Raw genomic sequence first — 15,528 nt, forward strand, 5'->3', positions numbered from 1 at the left:
AACCAGGAATAATAACACTTATTTAGCAGGGGGGTTGTGAGAATCAAATGAGATAAAACTTGTAAAGTACTTTGCAAACCTTAAGGGAGTATATAAGTGCTATGTGTTATTATTGAAATGTTAATTAGCAGAAGGAACGAGTTGGCAGGGGTTGGGATGATTATTTTCCCCAATGGAATGGAAGGCTGCTGGGAACAGGGTGACATGTTCACTGCCCTGCTTCAAAAAGCGGGATGACTAGTTGTGGCATTTTTCGTCTTGCCCCTGGCCCAAGCACGCCCCTTCCACATGTGCCCGCCACAGCCCCTCCCTTGGTCTTGTTTAATCTCGGTGGGCTCAAGTCTTTGGCAAGCAGCGAAGGGATGGACGGTGGCAACATAGGGTCAGCTGGGGGAGGATCCGACACCGGCTCACTGAAGGACGATGGAGAAGGCAGAGAGGTCTGGGAGGAGGGTCCCAGCACATGCGGGCTCAAAACCAATCTCCGTCGCTTTACTTGCCTGGGTGGCCTCGGCTGAGTCCCGAGCTCTTCGGGCCTCATTTTCCTCCTCTGCCAACCTGTGGAGGTTCCAGCTCTAGACCTAGGATCCTAAAGCGACACTGCCCAGGAGCCGGCACCTCCCTAACCAAGCGTCTAGGGCGTCTCGAAGCCGACAGGCTGGGGCGTGCCTCCACCTGCCGGGTTGCCATTGGTTGGAAGTTCTCGAGTGGCCACAACTTGCCACGACAGCCCGGTCCGCACATTCCATCCCGCCCCTCTCAGTAGCGCTGCCCTTTAAGGGGGCGGAATCTTTTCGGGGCTACTGACGTTCGGCCGGGCCTATGAGACCGGAGGGGATCACTGGTCAGGCCCCGCCTCCGTCCCAGCTGGGCCAGGCCCCTGGGGCGGGCGTTGGGGGTGGAGGCGGGTCCGGGCACCCTACTGCGCGCGAGTTCCTGGTGCGTCACGGGGGAGTCCCTTAAAGGGGAAGTAGCTGTGTCGCCGTCGGGCGGGCGGTCGGCGCGGCTCGAGGCTCAGTGAGTTGGTGGCCGGCAGCTTCTGTCGTTCGCTTCGTCCATCCGTCCATCCGCTGCTTGCTCGTTTGCTGAACCAGCGGGGAGGCCCCGCACTCGGAGAGAATGCCCGCGGAGCCCAGGTCACCATGCAATGGAAGTCGCTGGTCCTGGGGCTGTTGCTGCTGCGGCTCGGTCTCCACGGCGCCCTCTGGCTCGCCTTCGGCCTGGGCCCTAGTATGGGTTTCTATCAGCGCTTCCCCATCAGCTTCGGCTTGCAGAACCTGAAGGGCATTGAGGGCCGCGCCGCCTCCTCCGCGCCGCCCTACTGGCTGGGGGCGCCGGGAGTCAGGGGCCCCCAGCCATCCCGGAGAACACCGGCGGAGCAGTCGTCTCGGCCCGAGAAGGGCCCAGGGACCCCGGAACCGCCGGGGCCGGGCATGTGCCCTAAATCGTATTGGGCGTCGCTGCTGGGAGGCTGGGCCCCGGGCGGAGGGGTCGACGAGTACGAGCGGCGCTACAGCAGCGCCTTTCCGCCCCAGCTACGGGCTCAGATGCGCGATTTGGCCCGGGGCATGTTCGCTTTCGGCTATGACAACTACATGGCCCATGCCTTCCCGGAGGACGAGCTCAACCCCATCCACTGCCGGGGCCGGGGGCCGGACCGCGGGAACCCGTGAGTGTGCCGGGCCTGGGAGGACCCGACGGGTCGGGGCCGGACGGCTGGGGACCCGGGACGGCTAGGACTTGGGGCTAGAGGTGACCTCGGAGGGCCAGGGGCCACATTGAGGGGGCCTGGGAGTATTGGAGAAACCTCGCAGTGGAAAGACCATTTGTCCGGCTATCCGGTCCCAGCTCGGACTGCCCAGATTTCTTCCCTTTTGTGGGCAACTCCCATTCCAGCCCCCGGTAAAGTTGAGATACTAAGAGACTCCTTGGCGATCCTCGGGGGCTTCCCACTCGACCTAGGAAAAGGGCATCCTTATTTTAAAACAACAGCCAACACCACCTTCACTTCCTACCCAATTTTTAGTCATTTTTGGAACACTGGGGAGTTGGGAAGACCACTTGCCTCCACATTGGACTGAATCCCCCTGCTAGGAAAACTGATTCTATCTGTGTCCAACCTTCCGGTAGGGCAAGGACCGGGTTTTCCTTCTGAGAAGCCTACGATGGCAGGGGGAGTTGCAATGAGTCAACCCTGGGGATGATGTGAGTTAGGGCTTCTCAAGAGCAAAGTGTCTAATTAGCACTCTGGACTCGGACACCACTAGTTAGAAGAAAATCGTGACTTCCTTGGAGGGTCAGAGTGTTAGAATTGTTGTCCTTGGCTTGCTTAAAAACTGCCCTCTTAGATCACATCCCCAAGTGCCATATGGTAGGGACACAGAGAGAGGAGGAAGGCTAACTCCCGAGTCAGAGTTGAGAGGTTCATGGTCCATTACTATTAAGTCCAAGAATGCAAAGGCCCTCCTAGGTCTCTTTTAGAAGAACTTCTATAAAAGTAAGCTAGCCTGGATGGTGATGGGAAGGAACAATTTTTTTTTTTTTAAACTGTTAAGGATGTTCCTTTTGACCTGTATTGTATAGGGAGAACTGAGAGGGATAAACTGATCAGCTGCCCTGCCTTTGAGCCCTCTGAGGAGCCTGTGCCCAGTGTTATAGTTGTAGGCTTTGTAGGTTTAGGACTAATACGTTTTCAAACCCCCCAAGTTGGAAAAATAAAGTGGAACCAGCTAGATTCACTATATAGAGTTGTTCCAGAAAAGCTGGCTTTCAGCTTTTTTTTTTTTGATATCTAAAAATTAAACTTTGAATTGTTATTGAGTTATTTTTTAACTCAAACCCAAGTATTTTTGACTAGCTGTCAGAGAGGAAAATGGTAGTTAGAATGAAATTATATTGTCTTAGTCAAATGCATCATACTTAGTTTAAACTTTTATCTTTTTTTTGGGGGGTAGTAGAAGGGAGAGGAAGAACTGGTTTTTTTAGGTGGCCAAAATGAATGTTTGATTTTTTAATATCAAATATTCCTATACCCTTCTGATCTCCATAAAAAGAGAGGGACTAGTATTGAAATGCTCAAACATTTTCAATTCCAGATAGGATAGGATTATGAAGAGGGACTTGAAAGAATTTTTAACGTAGTTTGCTAAAAACTCTGGAGACTGGGACAATTAAGTGGCCCTGGGTAGAGAACCAGGTCTGGAAACTGGAGGCCATGTGGGGTTCAACTCTGGTCTTAGACATGTCCTAGCTGTGTGACCATGGGCAAGTCACTTAACACCAATTGCCTCATCCTTACTGCCCTTCTACCTTGGAATGCATATCAACTCTAAGACAAAAAGTAAAGGTTTAAAAACAAACAAACAAAAAACAGGAGACATAACTTTTTTCAAGTTATGGTGGGGTTTTGGCTAATAGATGAATTTTGTGATCCCAGAGTAAATATGTATTCTTTAATTAACTTTCTGATCTGGACCTTTATCTCAGTAGGATATCATTCATTACATCAACAGGCATTTCTTAAGTCCCTTACACATTCCCAGAATGGTGCTAGACTCGGGCATAAGGGAGCGTTTAGAAACACAAAAACTAAATGTCCCTGTTCTTAGGAGCAGAATGCCTTGGTACCCTCCCCACCCCCCACCCCTTAACTTTGCAGTTAAGATCAGATAGAATTTTTATGGGAGTAAAGTGGGTAAAGAGGGAGTGGGAAATTATAAATCAATGTTACATAAATTTAGAATTCTTGAATTCTATTCCAGGTTTTGCCAGTTATGTAGAGAGATATTTGAGCAAGCCAATTGTCATTTAAACTCCTTGGGACTCAGTTTCTTCATCTGCAAAATGAGGGGTATTGAGCTTAGGTTTCTGAAGTCCCATCCATCAGTTCAAACATTCTATCACCTCCACGGTTTTTAAGAGCTTAAACATACTGTGGTCTCTAAGATTACATGGAGTATGGACCAGTATTATTAACTCATTATATTCTTTTGGGAATAATCTGCTTACTCATATAGTAGTTATATATATATATATTTTTTTTTTTTTTAAGGGATAGCTGCTTAGCTAGTGGTGTCATTTTTAGTAGTGTTGACATTACATGATCAAACACTGTCTTCAAATTGACCAAAACTGTTTTTTGTTGTTTTTTTCCATTCTCTCATTTAAAAGAATGCCAGTCTTTGCATGTAGGCATATGATCAGAATGGAAACTTCTTCCTTCTTCTTATTCCTAATCCTTTAAAAAACTTGCCTCAGAGATGTGCATTAAGACTTTTGTAGCTAGAGAGAGGTTCAATATAGAGCCATCCCAAGTTCTCCCCTGCCAACTCCCTGAGTAGGACATGTTTGTATTCCAATAATAAGGCCTGCTTATTTTTTTTGAGATGCACACAGCAGAATGTGTTCTGTTTAACTAAAAAGTAATTTAAAAGGACAGCAACACTGAAACAGCTATATGGCTCAGTGGATAGAGCCCTGGCCTGGAATTAGGAAGATCTGAGTTCAAATCTAGCCGCAGATACTACTAGCTGTGTGTCCCTGGGCAAGTCATTTAATGGCTGTTTGCCTTAATCTACTGGAGCAGGAAATGGCAAACCACTCCAGTGTTACAAATAAAATTCTTTTAGGAGGCTGATTTATGTGTAAGAATATAAATTTATTGATTGAGCTAGCATTATAGCCAATAACGTGGCAAGTCGGAGACCCTCTTGATGACCAAAGACCCAGAACATTCTTTAGGCACATCTATTGAGTTTTAGGAGTTCATCTCTTGAACATCCCCAGACCTCTGTAATTAAGAGCTGGGTCCTTAGTCTCTGCCTTTCCTCAAATGGTCAGATAGGTAATGATGGGTAACATTGTCACCTAGGTAGGAAAAGAATCATTGTAAAATCCTCCAGTCAGCCAGACTTTCTGAAAGGAACACATATCTAAGGACAAAGAAATGGCAGACATCTATAGACTGGATGGTGCCTGAGGTCTAAGACCTCAACTCAGTAATTCTCTCTACCATATAGGAAACAAAGCCTTTCTACTCTAGGGCCGTGATATAAGAATTAATAGAGTATGTGAAAATAAATTCTCACACCAGTATCTTTGCCAAGAAAACCTCATGGTTAATGGTCCACGGGGTCACAAAGAATGAACCACAAGCAAACAGTAACAGACTACAACAGAGTGAAGTAAAAAGTGAAACACTCCCCCTGTTAAGAATCAGTAACAGTATACATTTGTGGTTTATCATTTTCTGTGGCATATTTGCTAAAGCTGGGAGGATCGATATTAATAAAATAATTCCCGACCATTTTACAAAGATTTTTCTTTCCCACTTTACCTGACTCTTAACACAGATTCAATTGCATAAATATGAACTGCCTTTAACTGTGAGAAGACTTTTTGGCTGCCTTGGATTTCTGAAGCACAAGATAGGCAGGATCTACTACACTGGAAAGGTTTGCTGGTAATTCATGTCAGCTAGTTGTAGGCTCCTCGGCAGGTTGGCCATGGAGAGTTTTCAGCCTCCATTGGCTCATGAAGTCTTTAAGTTATAGGATTATTGGATCATGTGTCTAGAGCTAGAATGGACCTCAGCAGCACTTAGTCCAGCTTTCTCATTTTGCAGTTGGGGATTCAGAGACCCAGTGGAGACCAGGGACCCAAGGTTACTGAGATTTTAAGTGTCAGAGGCAGGATTTGAAGCCAGAGCCAGTGCTTTTTCCAGGAGTGATGATTGGTAAGTGGAGAGTAATCACAACTCATAAATCCTGGATCCTCAAAGCATTCATTCAAGGGCTATGCCAGGTCTGGGAGTTGCAAGAATGAAATTAGACTAACCCCTTATCACAGTTTCTTTACATACTCCTGTTTATACTGGATACAAAAGTAATATTTTGGAGTAGTCTAGTGTAAATTATGTAAATATTTATTGGTAATTTCATTACTGAGCATCATATTCTATGAATTATGGTCCCTTCCTCTTCCTACATAGTGCTATTTTTTTTTTAAGGGACATGATAATTGTCTTCAAAGTATTTGAAAGCTTTTAGGTTGAAGAGGAATTAGATTTGTTCTGCTTGTCTCCAACAGGCAGAAGTAGGAACAAGAAGTGAAAAATTCATATTAAAAGCAAGTTTCTGCTTAATTTAATGAAGTATTTCCTAGTAATGAGCTGACCAGAAATAGAAAGTGTTGCCTCAGTGGACGTTGGGTTCCTCCCTCATGAAGTCTTCAGGTAGTTGAAGAAGACAGATTCTTATTCAGGTATCAGGCTAGATGAAGGTCCCTTCACACTTGAAATCCTGTTTTACTTATGATTGTTTCCTTGCTGGGATGCCATCCCCATCACACTGAACCTACTAAATGTTATCCATCCTTAAAAACTTGGCTTATCCAGTTTTTCCTTGATGCCACTCTCAGATTGCTCTTAATGAGCCCCATTTCCTCTGAGTTCATAAAACTTATTTAAGGACCATGTATTTTAACATCTAATTGTGTATTTTCTTATATTCTCTAATGTGTTCATTATTGTTTTGTCTCTTTGCTTTCAGCCACTTGAGACCAGGAGACTATTTGTCCATATTTGTCCTAGCCCTTGCCCTCAATACTTTGTGCCCTGAAACTGATTTCATCAATCTTTGGAGCTCCTGAACCTAGGAAGCTCTTCTAACAGATTGGCATGTTGTCTACAGTTTCTTATTTTAGAAGGTTGCCTTGGGCACCTAGAGGTTAAATGACTTGCCAAGGGATACAAATATAGCATATGCCAAAGGTGGGTCTTGAACCTACCTTTGCATTACTCTTGTGGCTGAGATTCTATTTGTTAATCAGTGCTCATTAAGAGGACAAATTATTCAAAATTATTTTTTCAGTCAAAGACAAGGGTTTTTTCTCTGTTTTTCAATTTGACAACCATTTATTAAATACCTATTGTGTACAGCCACTGTGCTAAACACTACGGATAGAACGGCAAAAATAAACACCATAAAAATTGAGACAGAGAGATGTGGATGTGATAAAAATTCACACTATAATTAAGTTGTAAACCCAATTCCAGGTTCTGACAATTTAGCCAGTTAATAATGCTGGTGATAGTCATATATCATATATCACATGTATAGCAGAAATAGATGATCAAATTCTTACCCTTTAAACTGTTTACAATCTTGTGAAGCAAACCAGACATGCGAGTGAAGACACAAAAATAGACGGGAAGAGCCTTACCTAAGGCAGACTGGCTTATCTACTTGTCTAGGAAGATCATAACCTCCTTCCTATTGCACTTTCTCATAAGTCTAGTAACTCTTCTACATAGTAGTTCTCTAAATATTTCAAGACAAATTTCTGCTCTGAATTTGTCTCCTTGGTCATGAATCATTTCTCGTTCTCTTCAACTTATTTTCAGAAGAAAGTGATTTCTTATCATTTTCTCAATCACTTTCCTTTGGACTTTTTCATGTAATGGCCTGGATATCATATTCCAGATGTAGGATGATCAGGGTAAAGGACAGACAGGGGAGCTGATTGCCTCCCTCATACTGAACATGATCTGTTCTCATATTCGACACTTCCAACCAATACCCAGTTTCTCTACCACAAATCTTGAGCCCTCCACAAAGTACATGTGAAGAAAATAGCTTATTGATAGTTAACCCAAAGGAGGAATTTGTTTTATAGTTTGGTGACACAAGACATTTCTATGAATACATCCCAAGATTGCATTAGTTTAGTTTAGCTTTTGGCTGCTACATTTACACTCTTGACTTGTACTCAGTTTGTGGTACACTGAAGTTATTGAGTTTTTTCACATGATCTTTGAGATAGCGAAAAGTGTTGAAAACCCAAATTTGTCAGAAAACCTAAATTTGAATCCCTGCTGTCACTAGCTTGTGTGACTTTGGACAAGTCACTTAATCAGATTTTATGCTTTTGGTTCGTATTACATTTGAGAAACCAGAATCAACTCCTCACATAATGGAGCACCAAGGAGGGACTTTTGTGACTCCTCAAATCATCAATGAAATAATACGATTAGAAACAAAGGTTGCTTGGTCATGTAGAGATAGAGGGATGACAGATGAACAGCTTAAGGCTCTGTTGGTCCTTATGAAATGCTTAAAGCCTTTAAAGGAAGGGATCTGTGTGCTGAATGGTAAATCTTCTATGGAAGATTTATGGGAGGACATGGACAAGAACAGCAGAGGATAGCCTGGTGTGAATGGATTGTAGACTGCTGTTGGAATATCCACATCGGGCAGCTCAGACCTTCTCTTCCCCAGAGGTATTGGAACAAACAACTAAGTAGAAAAGGGAGAAAGTGGGAACCAGAGATACTGGATAATCTTTACCACCATTAACACATGTTTTTTTAAGCCTTATACTTTACGCACTTAGCTGGGGACTTCAACAACAACCTTCTGCCCTTTCCTCTACTTTGCCATCATTTGAAAAATCTCCTTAAGAATGATGGTGCCACTCTGGATGAGAAATCAATGAGGCTATGTTATATTAATTCATGCCATAAACCGTGATACCCAAATCATGGTGGTAGTCACATGGCTCTTTCATGTGTAACCAGCTAAAGATGCTTACTTTTCTGATTTTGAATATTATACTAGACTAGAGAATATAATAGACATGGAATGGTGATGAAGAATAGGATTTCAGAGGTAGAGGGGACCTAGGAGATCTAGTCCAGTCATTTTTGTTTTACAGATAAGGAAACTGAGGCCCAGTGATTAGCCCAGTTCACAAAGAGGGATAGTGACAGACCTGGGACTACAAGATTGCTAGTCTCCTGACTCGCTGTGTAGTGTTCTTTCCACCAGCCTTCAAATGTGGCTCCAGAGTTGATTAACTGTGAGTACTGCTGGCATGGACACTGTCATCTTAGACATATTTAGTATTGTGAACTAGCGTGTGACCTGTCAAGAAGAGACTCTCAGTTTTTGTTTGGAAGTACCTAACTTAATTTGATGTAGGATAGACCAACTGCAAAAAGCATTTTATTGGGAGTCCCAAGCCTGGAGTTGGAGTCCTGCTGCTTTCCAGCTCTGTATTCTTAGGCAAGTCAGTTAATTCTTTTGAGCCTTAGTTTCTTTATTTGGTAAAATGGGGCAATATTACTTTCACCACTGGCTTTATTGGGTTATTGTGCTTATCAAATGAAGTAATCTGTAAAAATGTTTTGTATTTTAGTTGTAAGTCATTCTTTGAATGAAAGGGATCATTCTTGTGTCTTATAACCTTCAACTTTGTTTCTTTTACAGTTCAAATGTGAACATCAATGATGTTCTAGGAAACTATTCTTTAACTCTGGTTGATGCCTTGGATACACTTGCAGTAAGTGGCTAACTTACTATTTAAAAAAAATTTTTTTTCTAAATTAAGAAGTTTTTTCCAGTACTTTCATTATTTCTTCCCAAAGGATGACTTAAGCATGAGAAGAAAACAGCCAAGACGATAGCTACGTAAGAGAGCAGTGTTGGTTAGATTATATATTCAAATAGTTGCTCTCCTTGGAAGCTTAGAAAGTGGGAAAATAAGTAACTGGTTTTTCAAAGGGGAGGAGAAGGGAACATGCTACAAATGAAATAGATTAGGTTTTGAGAGCACCTCTTTCTCTCATTGCTGCCCTCTATAGTGCTTTGTTCGGAAAGCCCTAATGTGAATCTTCAGAATTATATAGAGAACTAGCCCTTGTTAACTGACTCAAGTTGAACAAATCTCATGATTCTGATGAGTATCTCTATCCTGGCAGGCCTTCCCTTTTATGGTGATATATTAGCAGTGATGTTTGAATAGGGGGAAAAATGGATTTTTCTACCTGTTCCGTCTATTTTCTGAAGCTGGTTTGCCTTTTGACATGGTTTCCAGGAATAGTTTGCCTCTAGAGGCCAAAAGTGCCATTTTCTGTTCTGTTATCATCTATGGTCAGAAAGTTATTCCTCTGGTCTAGTTTCACAGATTACATTCATTTACTCTTAGGTCTTGAGGATTGGGATGGAGGTGGCAGTGGCAGTGGCAGTGGCAGTGGCAGTGGCAGTGGCAGTGGCAGTGGCAGTGGCAGTGGCAGCAGTGAGTTGGAAGCTCTTGGGGCTGATTAAACTTGGAATAAAGTCTAGAATCCAACCAGGTGGGAGAGATTGGGAGAATTCAGAATCCTTTTGTTGAAGAGTCTGCTCCTTTAACCGAGCCCCCCTCTGTAGGTCTTTTCATTTACCTGTCTTCATTGAACCAGGGTACCCATAACAGTTTCAGTTTCATTTCTTTTAAAATAAAAATAGGACCCTGAGCTTCCTGCCTCTCTTCCAACACATACGAAGGGCACTTACAAAACTGGGTAATTCCTGGTGACACCAAAGAGAGTGGTGATAGGAAAGGACAACACAACAGTGAAGTGTTGCTCAAAGAAAGAGCCAGGAGAACTTTGAGAATCAAGAGTCAAAGTGTGCCTCTGTAACCACAAACAAAAAAGCAAGGCCATGAACCTTTCTTAGCCCGTTTCTTCTTTGAAAAAGGAAATAGGGGTGATGCCTTTTAGAATATCTCATGGGTTTATTGTGAGGTAAATTAAATGAGATAAGTATAACTAATAAATAATGATCATAAAGAATTGATTTAGTGAGGTAGCAAGGTACGAGAGTGGATAGTGCTAGGACTAGAGTCAGAAAGACCTGAGTTCAAAACCTATCACACACTTACCAGCTGTTTTTTCCCAGACAAGTCATTTAAACTTTGTTGGCCTCAGTTTCTGCATCTATAAAATAGGGTAATTATAGCACCTATCTCCTAGGGTTATTATGAGTATCTAATGAGAAGATATTTATAATGTACTTAGCATAGAGCCTGGTCCTAGAAGGGAAGCTGAGGATTGGAAAAAGAAGGGTGGGAAGGCTAAGGTAGAAATAGAAGACTTATAGAGAATAAGAGCCACCTAGACAGACAGATAATATGGAGTCCCTCAGAAAGCAAAGATAACTCTTTGACCCTTGACCTAGAAGGTTTATTTAATATGTTAATACTCCCACGAGTTCTCTGATAAACTAATGGAGACACTACATCAGCTCATAAGTCTTAATTACAAAAAATAGCCAGGTGGCTAGGAAGAAGCTCTTTGAAAGTCCCCTGGCCTTTGTAAAAAACTTCTTTTCCTCCAGGAATCACTTGTCTGAAATCTTTCCTGAATATCAGCATTTCCATGCTGCTTATTCAGATGGTAAAGTTAAGCCTTTTGAGATTCCAAAGAACTTTTCACCCTTGCCTGCATTCCTCAAATGTTAATAGAAGTTTAATGTCTTGTCCTAATAATTTTTACCCCAATCCAATTTCTCTGATTATAGGATTCAGTATAAATCAATCATGTGAATTATTAAAAATATATTCATGTTTGATTCATGAACTTCTTGCTCATTTGAATCAGCTTTTGAATACATCTTTATCGTTCCCATGATTCATTATGTTTGAATCCTTCATCTTGATACATAGTAGGTGCTTTATAACTTATAAATATTATTTTATAATTTTTACATATATAAAAATAGAAGTTATTTCTAAGATCTATTATTTATATTCATAAATAGTAATGAATTTTGTAAGTATTATTATTATCATGTGAATTGAGGAGTGATTTCTAGGGGAGTGGTCACCCAACACCTCCCCTGGGATGACCACTCATCCAGATGAACAATCTAAGTTTTAGGCTTTGTCAACTAGAAAAAAAATGCAGAACTATTAAGTAGTCAAAATCACTCTTTAATCAAGGGAAAAAGGGGTCCAGCGCTACTAGGTTACAACAGAGCTGCTCCCCAAGACTGCACAGAGTCTGGAAGCCTTGGTCAGGACCCCTGGGAGTGCCACTGACTCAGGATGGACTCCTAGGAACAAAAGAATTTGGGGAACCTATATACCACTCTAGATGACCTGGGGGGCTTAGGATTAGAGGGGCAGTTGATTGACTTTACAATGGTAAGAAAGGAAAATGAGGAGTTCCAGACAGGAATGACTGTTGGTGCTCTACAATGGACACAAAAGGGAAAGACTCAGCTCCGAGCTGGGCTGCTTTGGTAATGGACCTTAGCCTAGGGGGAGAAACCATAGGGACAAAGGAGATACTTAATATTGGATGGGATTAGCTCCCCCCACCCAAACTACCAGGATGTCCATTGTCTGGTGAAAAGGGACCTTCCCTCAGGGGGAAAACTCTCCTGTGATAAGGTCCAAACCTGGGCTTTCTACCCTCAAACTAAATAAACTGGAGATCTCTAGATTTCCATGTTGACAGCTTTGTGTTAAGATTTCTTCATATTCTAGCCATCTGCATCTGCTTACGGAAGTTATCCCTTGAAAAAAAAACCCGAGTTTCCTTGTAGAACATTGGGGTTTTAAATGTTTAAAATGAGGGGCAGCTAGGTAGCTTAGTGGATAGAGTTAGCCAGAACTGGAGATGGAAGTTTGGGTTCAAACTGGCTTCAGACCTGTCCTAATTACGTGGCCTTGGGCAAGTTATTTAACCTCATTTGCCTAGCCTTTACCAGTCTTCTACCTTGGCTTAATAATGATTCTAAGAAAGAAGATAAAGATTTATTAAAATGTTTTACATGGTCCTTGTTTTGCTGGTGCCAGTTTTACAGTTGAGGCTATCCTCATCCATGGTGTGTCATAATTTGTAACCATTATATCCTAGGAATGGTACAAATGAGTTGTGGGGGAGTTCTGGGAGTTCCTCTTGCCATTGCTATAACCTTCAGTGTGCTGCTCAATCCTTAAAAGAGAGGCAGTTTGTTATAGTGGAAATAATGAAGCACTGGGAGTTGGGAGGCCTGGGTTCTGATTCCAGCTGTGATTCCTGGTTTTCTAGGATAATGGACTAAAACATGGATAATTAGAGATGGTTTCTGTTTGATTTTGATATGGAAAGTACATGGGCTTGAGAAGCAGAGACCTATGTTCAAATCCTGCTCTGCCACTTACTAGTGGTATGACTTTGGACAAGTCACTTCACTTCTTTGGGGAACAGCTTTCTCATCTGTAAAAAAAAAAATATTAAAATAGATTTAATAAGGTATCAAACCCAATCCCCTCCCTGAATGTAGCCTGATCTGGATTAAAATGCAATTGGGAAATGTTTAACAAAATAAATAAAAATGCAATACAATAAAGCTATTATTAATTTATGATTTTCGTAGTCAATATGCTTCCTCTAGTATGTTTCTATTTGAGTATGACATCACTGCTGTAGGTACCAAAACTGAGAATAGTTGTTTTTGTGGGTTGGGTCAAAAGAAGAGGTGGAAAAGTTTGTTGGGGAGCAAATGGTTGCTTTGAATTAGAAGTAGACAGTATTGCAAAATAAATAATAATAGCAGCCCACATATAACATTTTAAGGTTTACAGCCTTGTGGGCTTTAGGATTTACAAAGATCTTGTCTCATCATAATCATATTTACACAAGTATTGTGATCCATATTTTATAGATGAGGATACTGAAAAAAGACTGAGACTTGCTCCTCATTATCTAGCTATTGGTTTGAGTCCAAGCCCTCTGACTGTGTAGCCTATCTCTACTCTTCCCACCATACCCCCAGGTTCCAGAATTGAAAAGAGTATGGCTGCAGATCTGTGATTTAGCGGGGTTTGTAACACCCCTGACATAGCCAGGAATTCCTAGGGTAATTTCTTAGTAAATTGAATTAGTTTTCATTCATTTCATATAAACATGAAATGGCTGCTATGTTATTCTTTAAGGGATTTTGATTGGTATGCAAAAACCTCAACCAAAACAATCAAAAATCCTCAACCAACATTCAACATCAAATTGATAATTCCTTACAATGTCAATATCTTGATAAAAAAGTGTTTTTAAAAATCTCCCCAAATAGATGATGATGATGAGATAAGATCATGAGCCAGAAAATATTTGGCATTCTCTAGATAAAATCTGTAAATTTATTTGTGGAGAAAGTAGCAAGATCCTAAGATCTTTATTTTATTTGTAGACTTCATTTTGCCAGGTGTTTTTAATGGTACTGATCTTGAGTGGGAGGGAAGGAAGAGAGTGATTTTGTGCTTTTGTCTCTTGGAAATAAGGGACTTAGCTTCCCCAAGAGGCTGAATTTGCTCTTTGAGAAGACACATTACATAAATGGGACCCTTTGCAATTCTCGGCTTCTTGTTTGCGCCTAGTAGATTGGAACACCACATCCAGATGCTTATGTGGGAGTAGCCCAACTGTCTAAAACATCTGCAGCCTCCATTTCCATTGAAGCGGTTTTAATGTTTTATGTTCCTCTTTCAAGATAATGGGAAATTCATCAGAGTTCCAGAAGGCAGTGAAATTAGTGATCAACACAGTTTCATTTGACAAAGACTCCACAGTCCAAGTCTTTGAGGCTACAATCAGGTAATCATAAAAAAGATTGATTGAGGACATTTTTCTGTGTGTAAAATGAAAGGTTCCTCTGGTTGTGAAATGGGGAAGGGGGAAGGGAAGGGGCAGGAAATAAGCATTTAAAGAGTGCCTACTGAGTGCCCAGCATTGTGCTTTTGTGATATTATCTCATTTGATCCTCACAGCAATACTGAGAAGTAGGTATTATTATCATCCCTGATTTACAATTGGGTAAACAGAGGCAAATAGCAGTTAAGTGACTTGTCCAGGGTCATATGGTATGTAAGGCTGCATTTGAATGATTCTAGGCTCAGCACTGTAACTTCTATATCACCTAGCTGCATCATTTTGAAGAGACTAAAAAGTTACACAACTTACACAAATGGTAAGCAAAAAGTTTCAAACTATCTCAATGTGGGATAAGAAGAGTGCTTTTTGTTTGCTTTTTTTAAAAATACAGTTATATCACTGAAGAATTGCCAGATTTAAATGACTTCCCTTGATGATCACTAGCCTTATTTTCCTTTGTGAAAACATTTTTCTAGAGCTTTAAGGCTTACAGAGACATTTCCATATGACAGCCTTGAGCTGTAGACAAGCATTAAAATCTCCACTCCATGGTTAAGGAAACCAAGGTTTGGCAGAAGTGAAACAAGACATCAGTTGCTTCAGAGCTGGGCTTGGTCCCCAGTCTGTGGCCCTCTGGACCTGGGCCTTGGCAGAGCTCAGAGTAGGGGAGCCTCTCTGACTTCTTGAAAGAGTACTGCAGATTTCCCCTACATGTAGTGTTATATGACATGTTGTTAATTCTTCAATTAAAGCATCCTTTCCATTTTGTCTTGAGATTTTTAGAGCCTCTTTAAGATAACTGGAGACATTCCAGGGCATAGGAAGACCTGCTCAGAGAAATTCTTGGGCTCCTGGATGTGTTCTAGTTAACTTAGAAAGCATCTGGCTGCTCAGAAGTAACTTTTTTCCTTTCTCCCCTCCCCTTTTTATGGTTACTCTAGGGCTCAAGAAGCTATTGTTGTTTGCTTAAGGCTATTTATTGACTGCTTATCAGCTGAACCAGACTCCCTAGGTGATAGGCCTTGGTTGATAGAGACCATTTTTTTAGTTGATCACTTAGATTTTTTAAAATT

General features: G+C 41.6%; 1 protein-coding gene across 1 annotated transcript in view; it reads left to right on the plus strand.

Annotated features, from left to right (window-relative positions):
• The first annotated feature begins 865 nt into the window (after positions 1–865).
• The window catches only part of EDEM1 (ER degradation enhancing alpha-mannosidase like protein 1), a 39,720-nt gene continuing 25,057 nt past the window's right edge, over positions 866–15,528 (plus strand). The window contains exons 1-3 of the mRNA XM_001364758.4: positions 866–1,669; positions 9,267–9,339; positions 14,295–14,398. Coding sequence (XP_001364795.1) covers positions 1,143–1,669; positions 9,267–9,339; positions 14,295–14,398 — 704 coding nt within the window. The 5' untranslated portion in view covers positions 866–1,142. The remainder of the gene's footprint in view (positions 1,670–9,266; positions 9,340–14,294; positions 14,399–15,528) is intronic.

Source organism: Monodelphis domestica, chromosome 7 (genome assembly GCF_027887165.1).
Source record: "Monodelphis domestica isolate mMonDom1 chromosome 7, mMonDom1.pri, whole genome shotgun sequence".
NCBI classification, from domain to species: Eukaryota; Metazoa; Chordata; class Mammalia; order Didelphimorphia; family Didelphidae; genus Monodelphis; species Monodelphis domestica.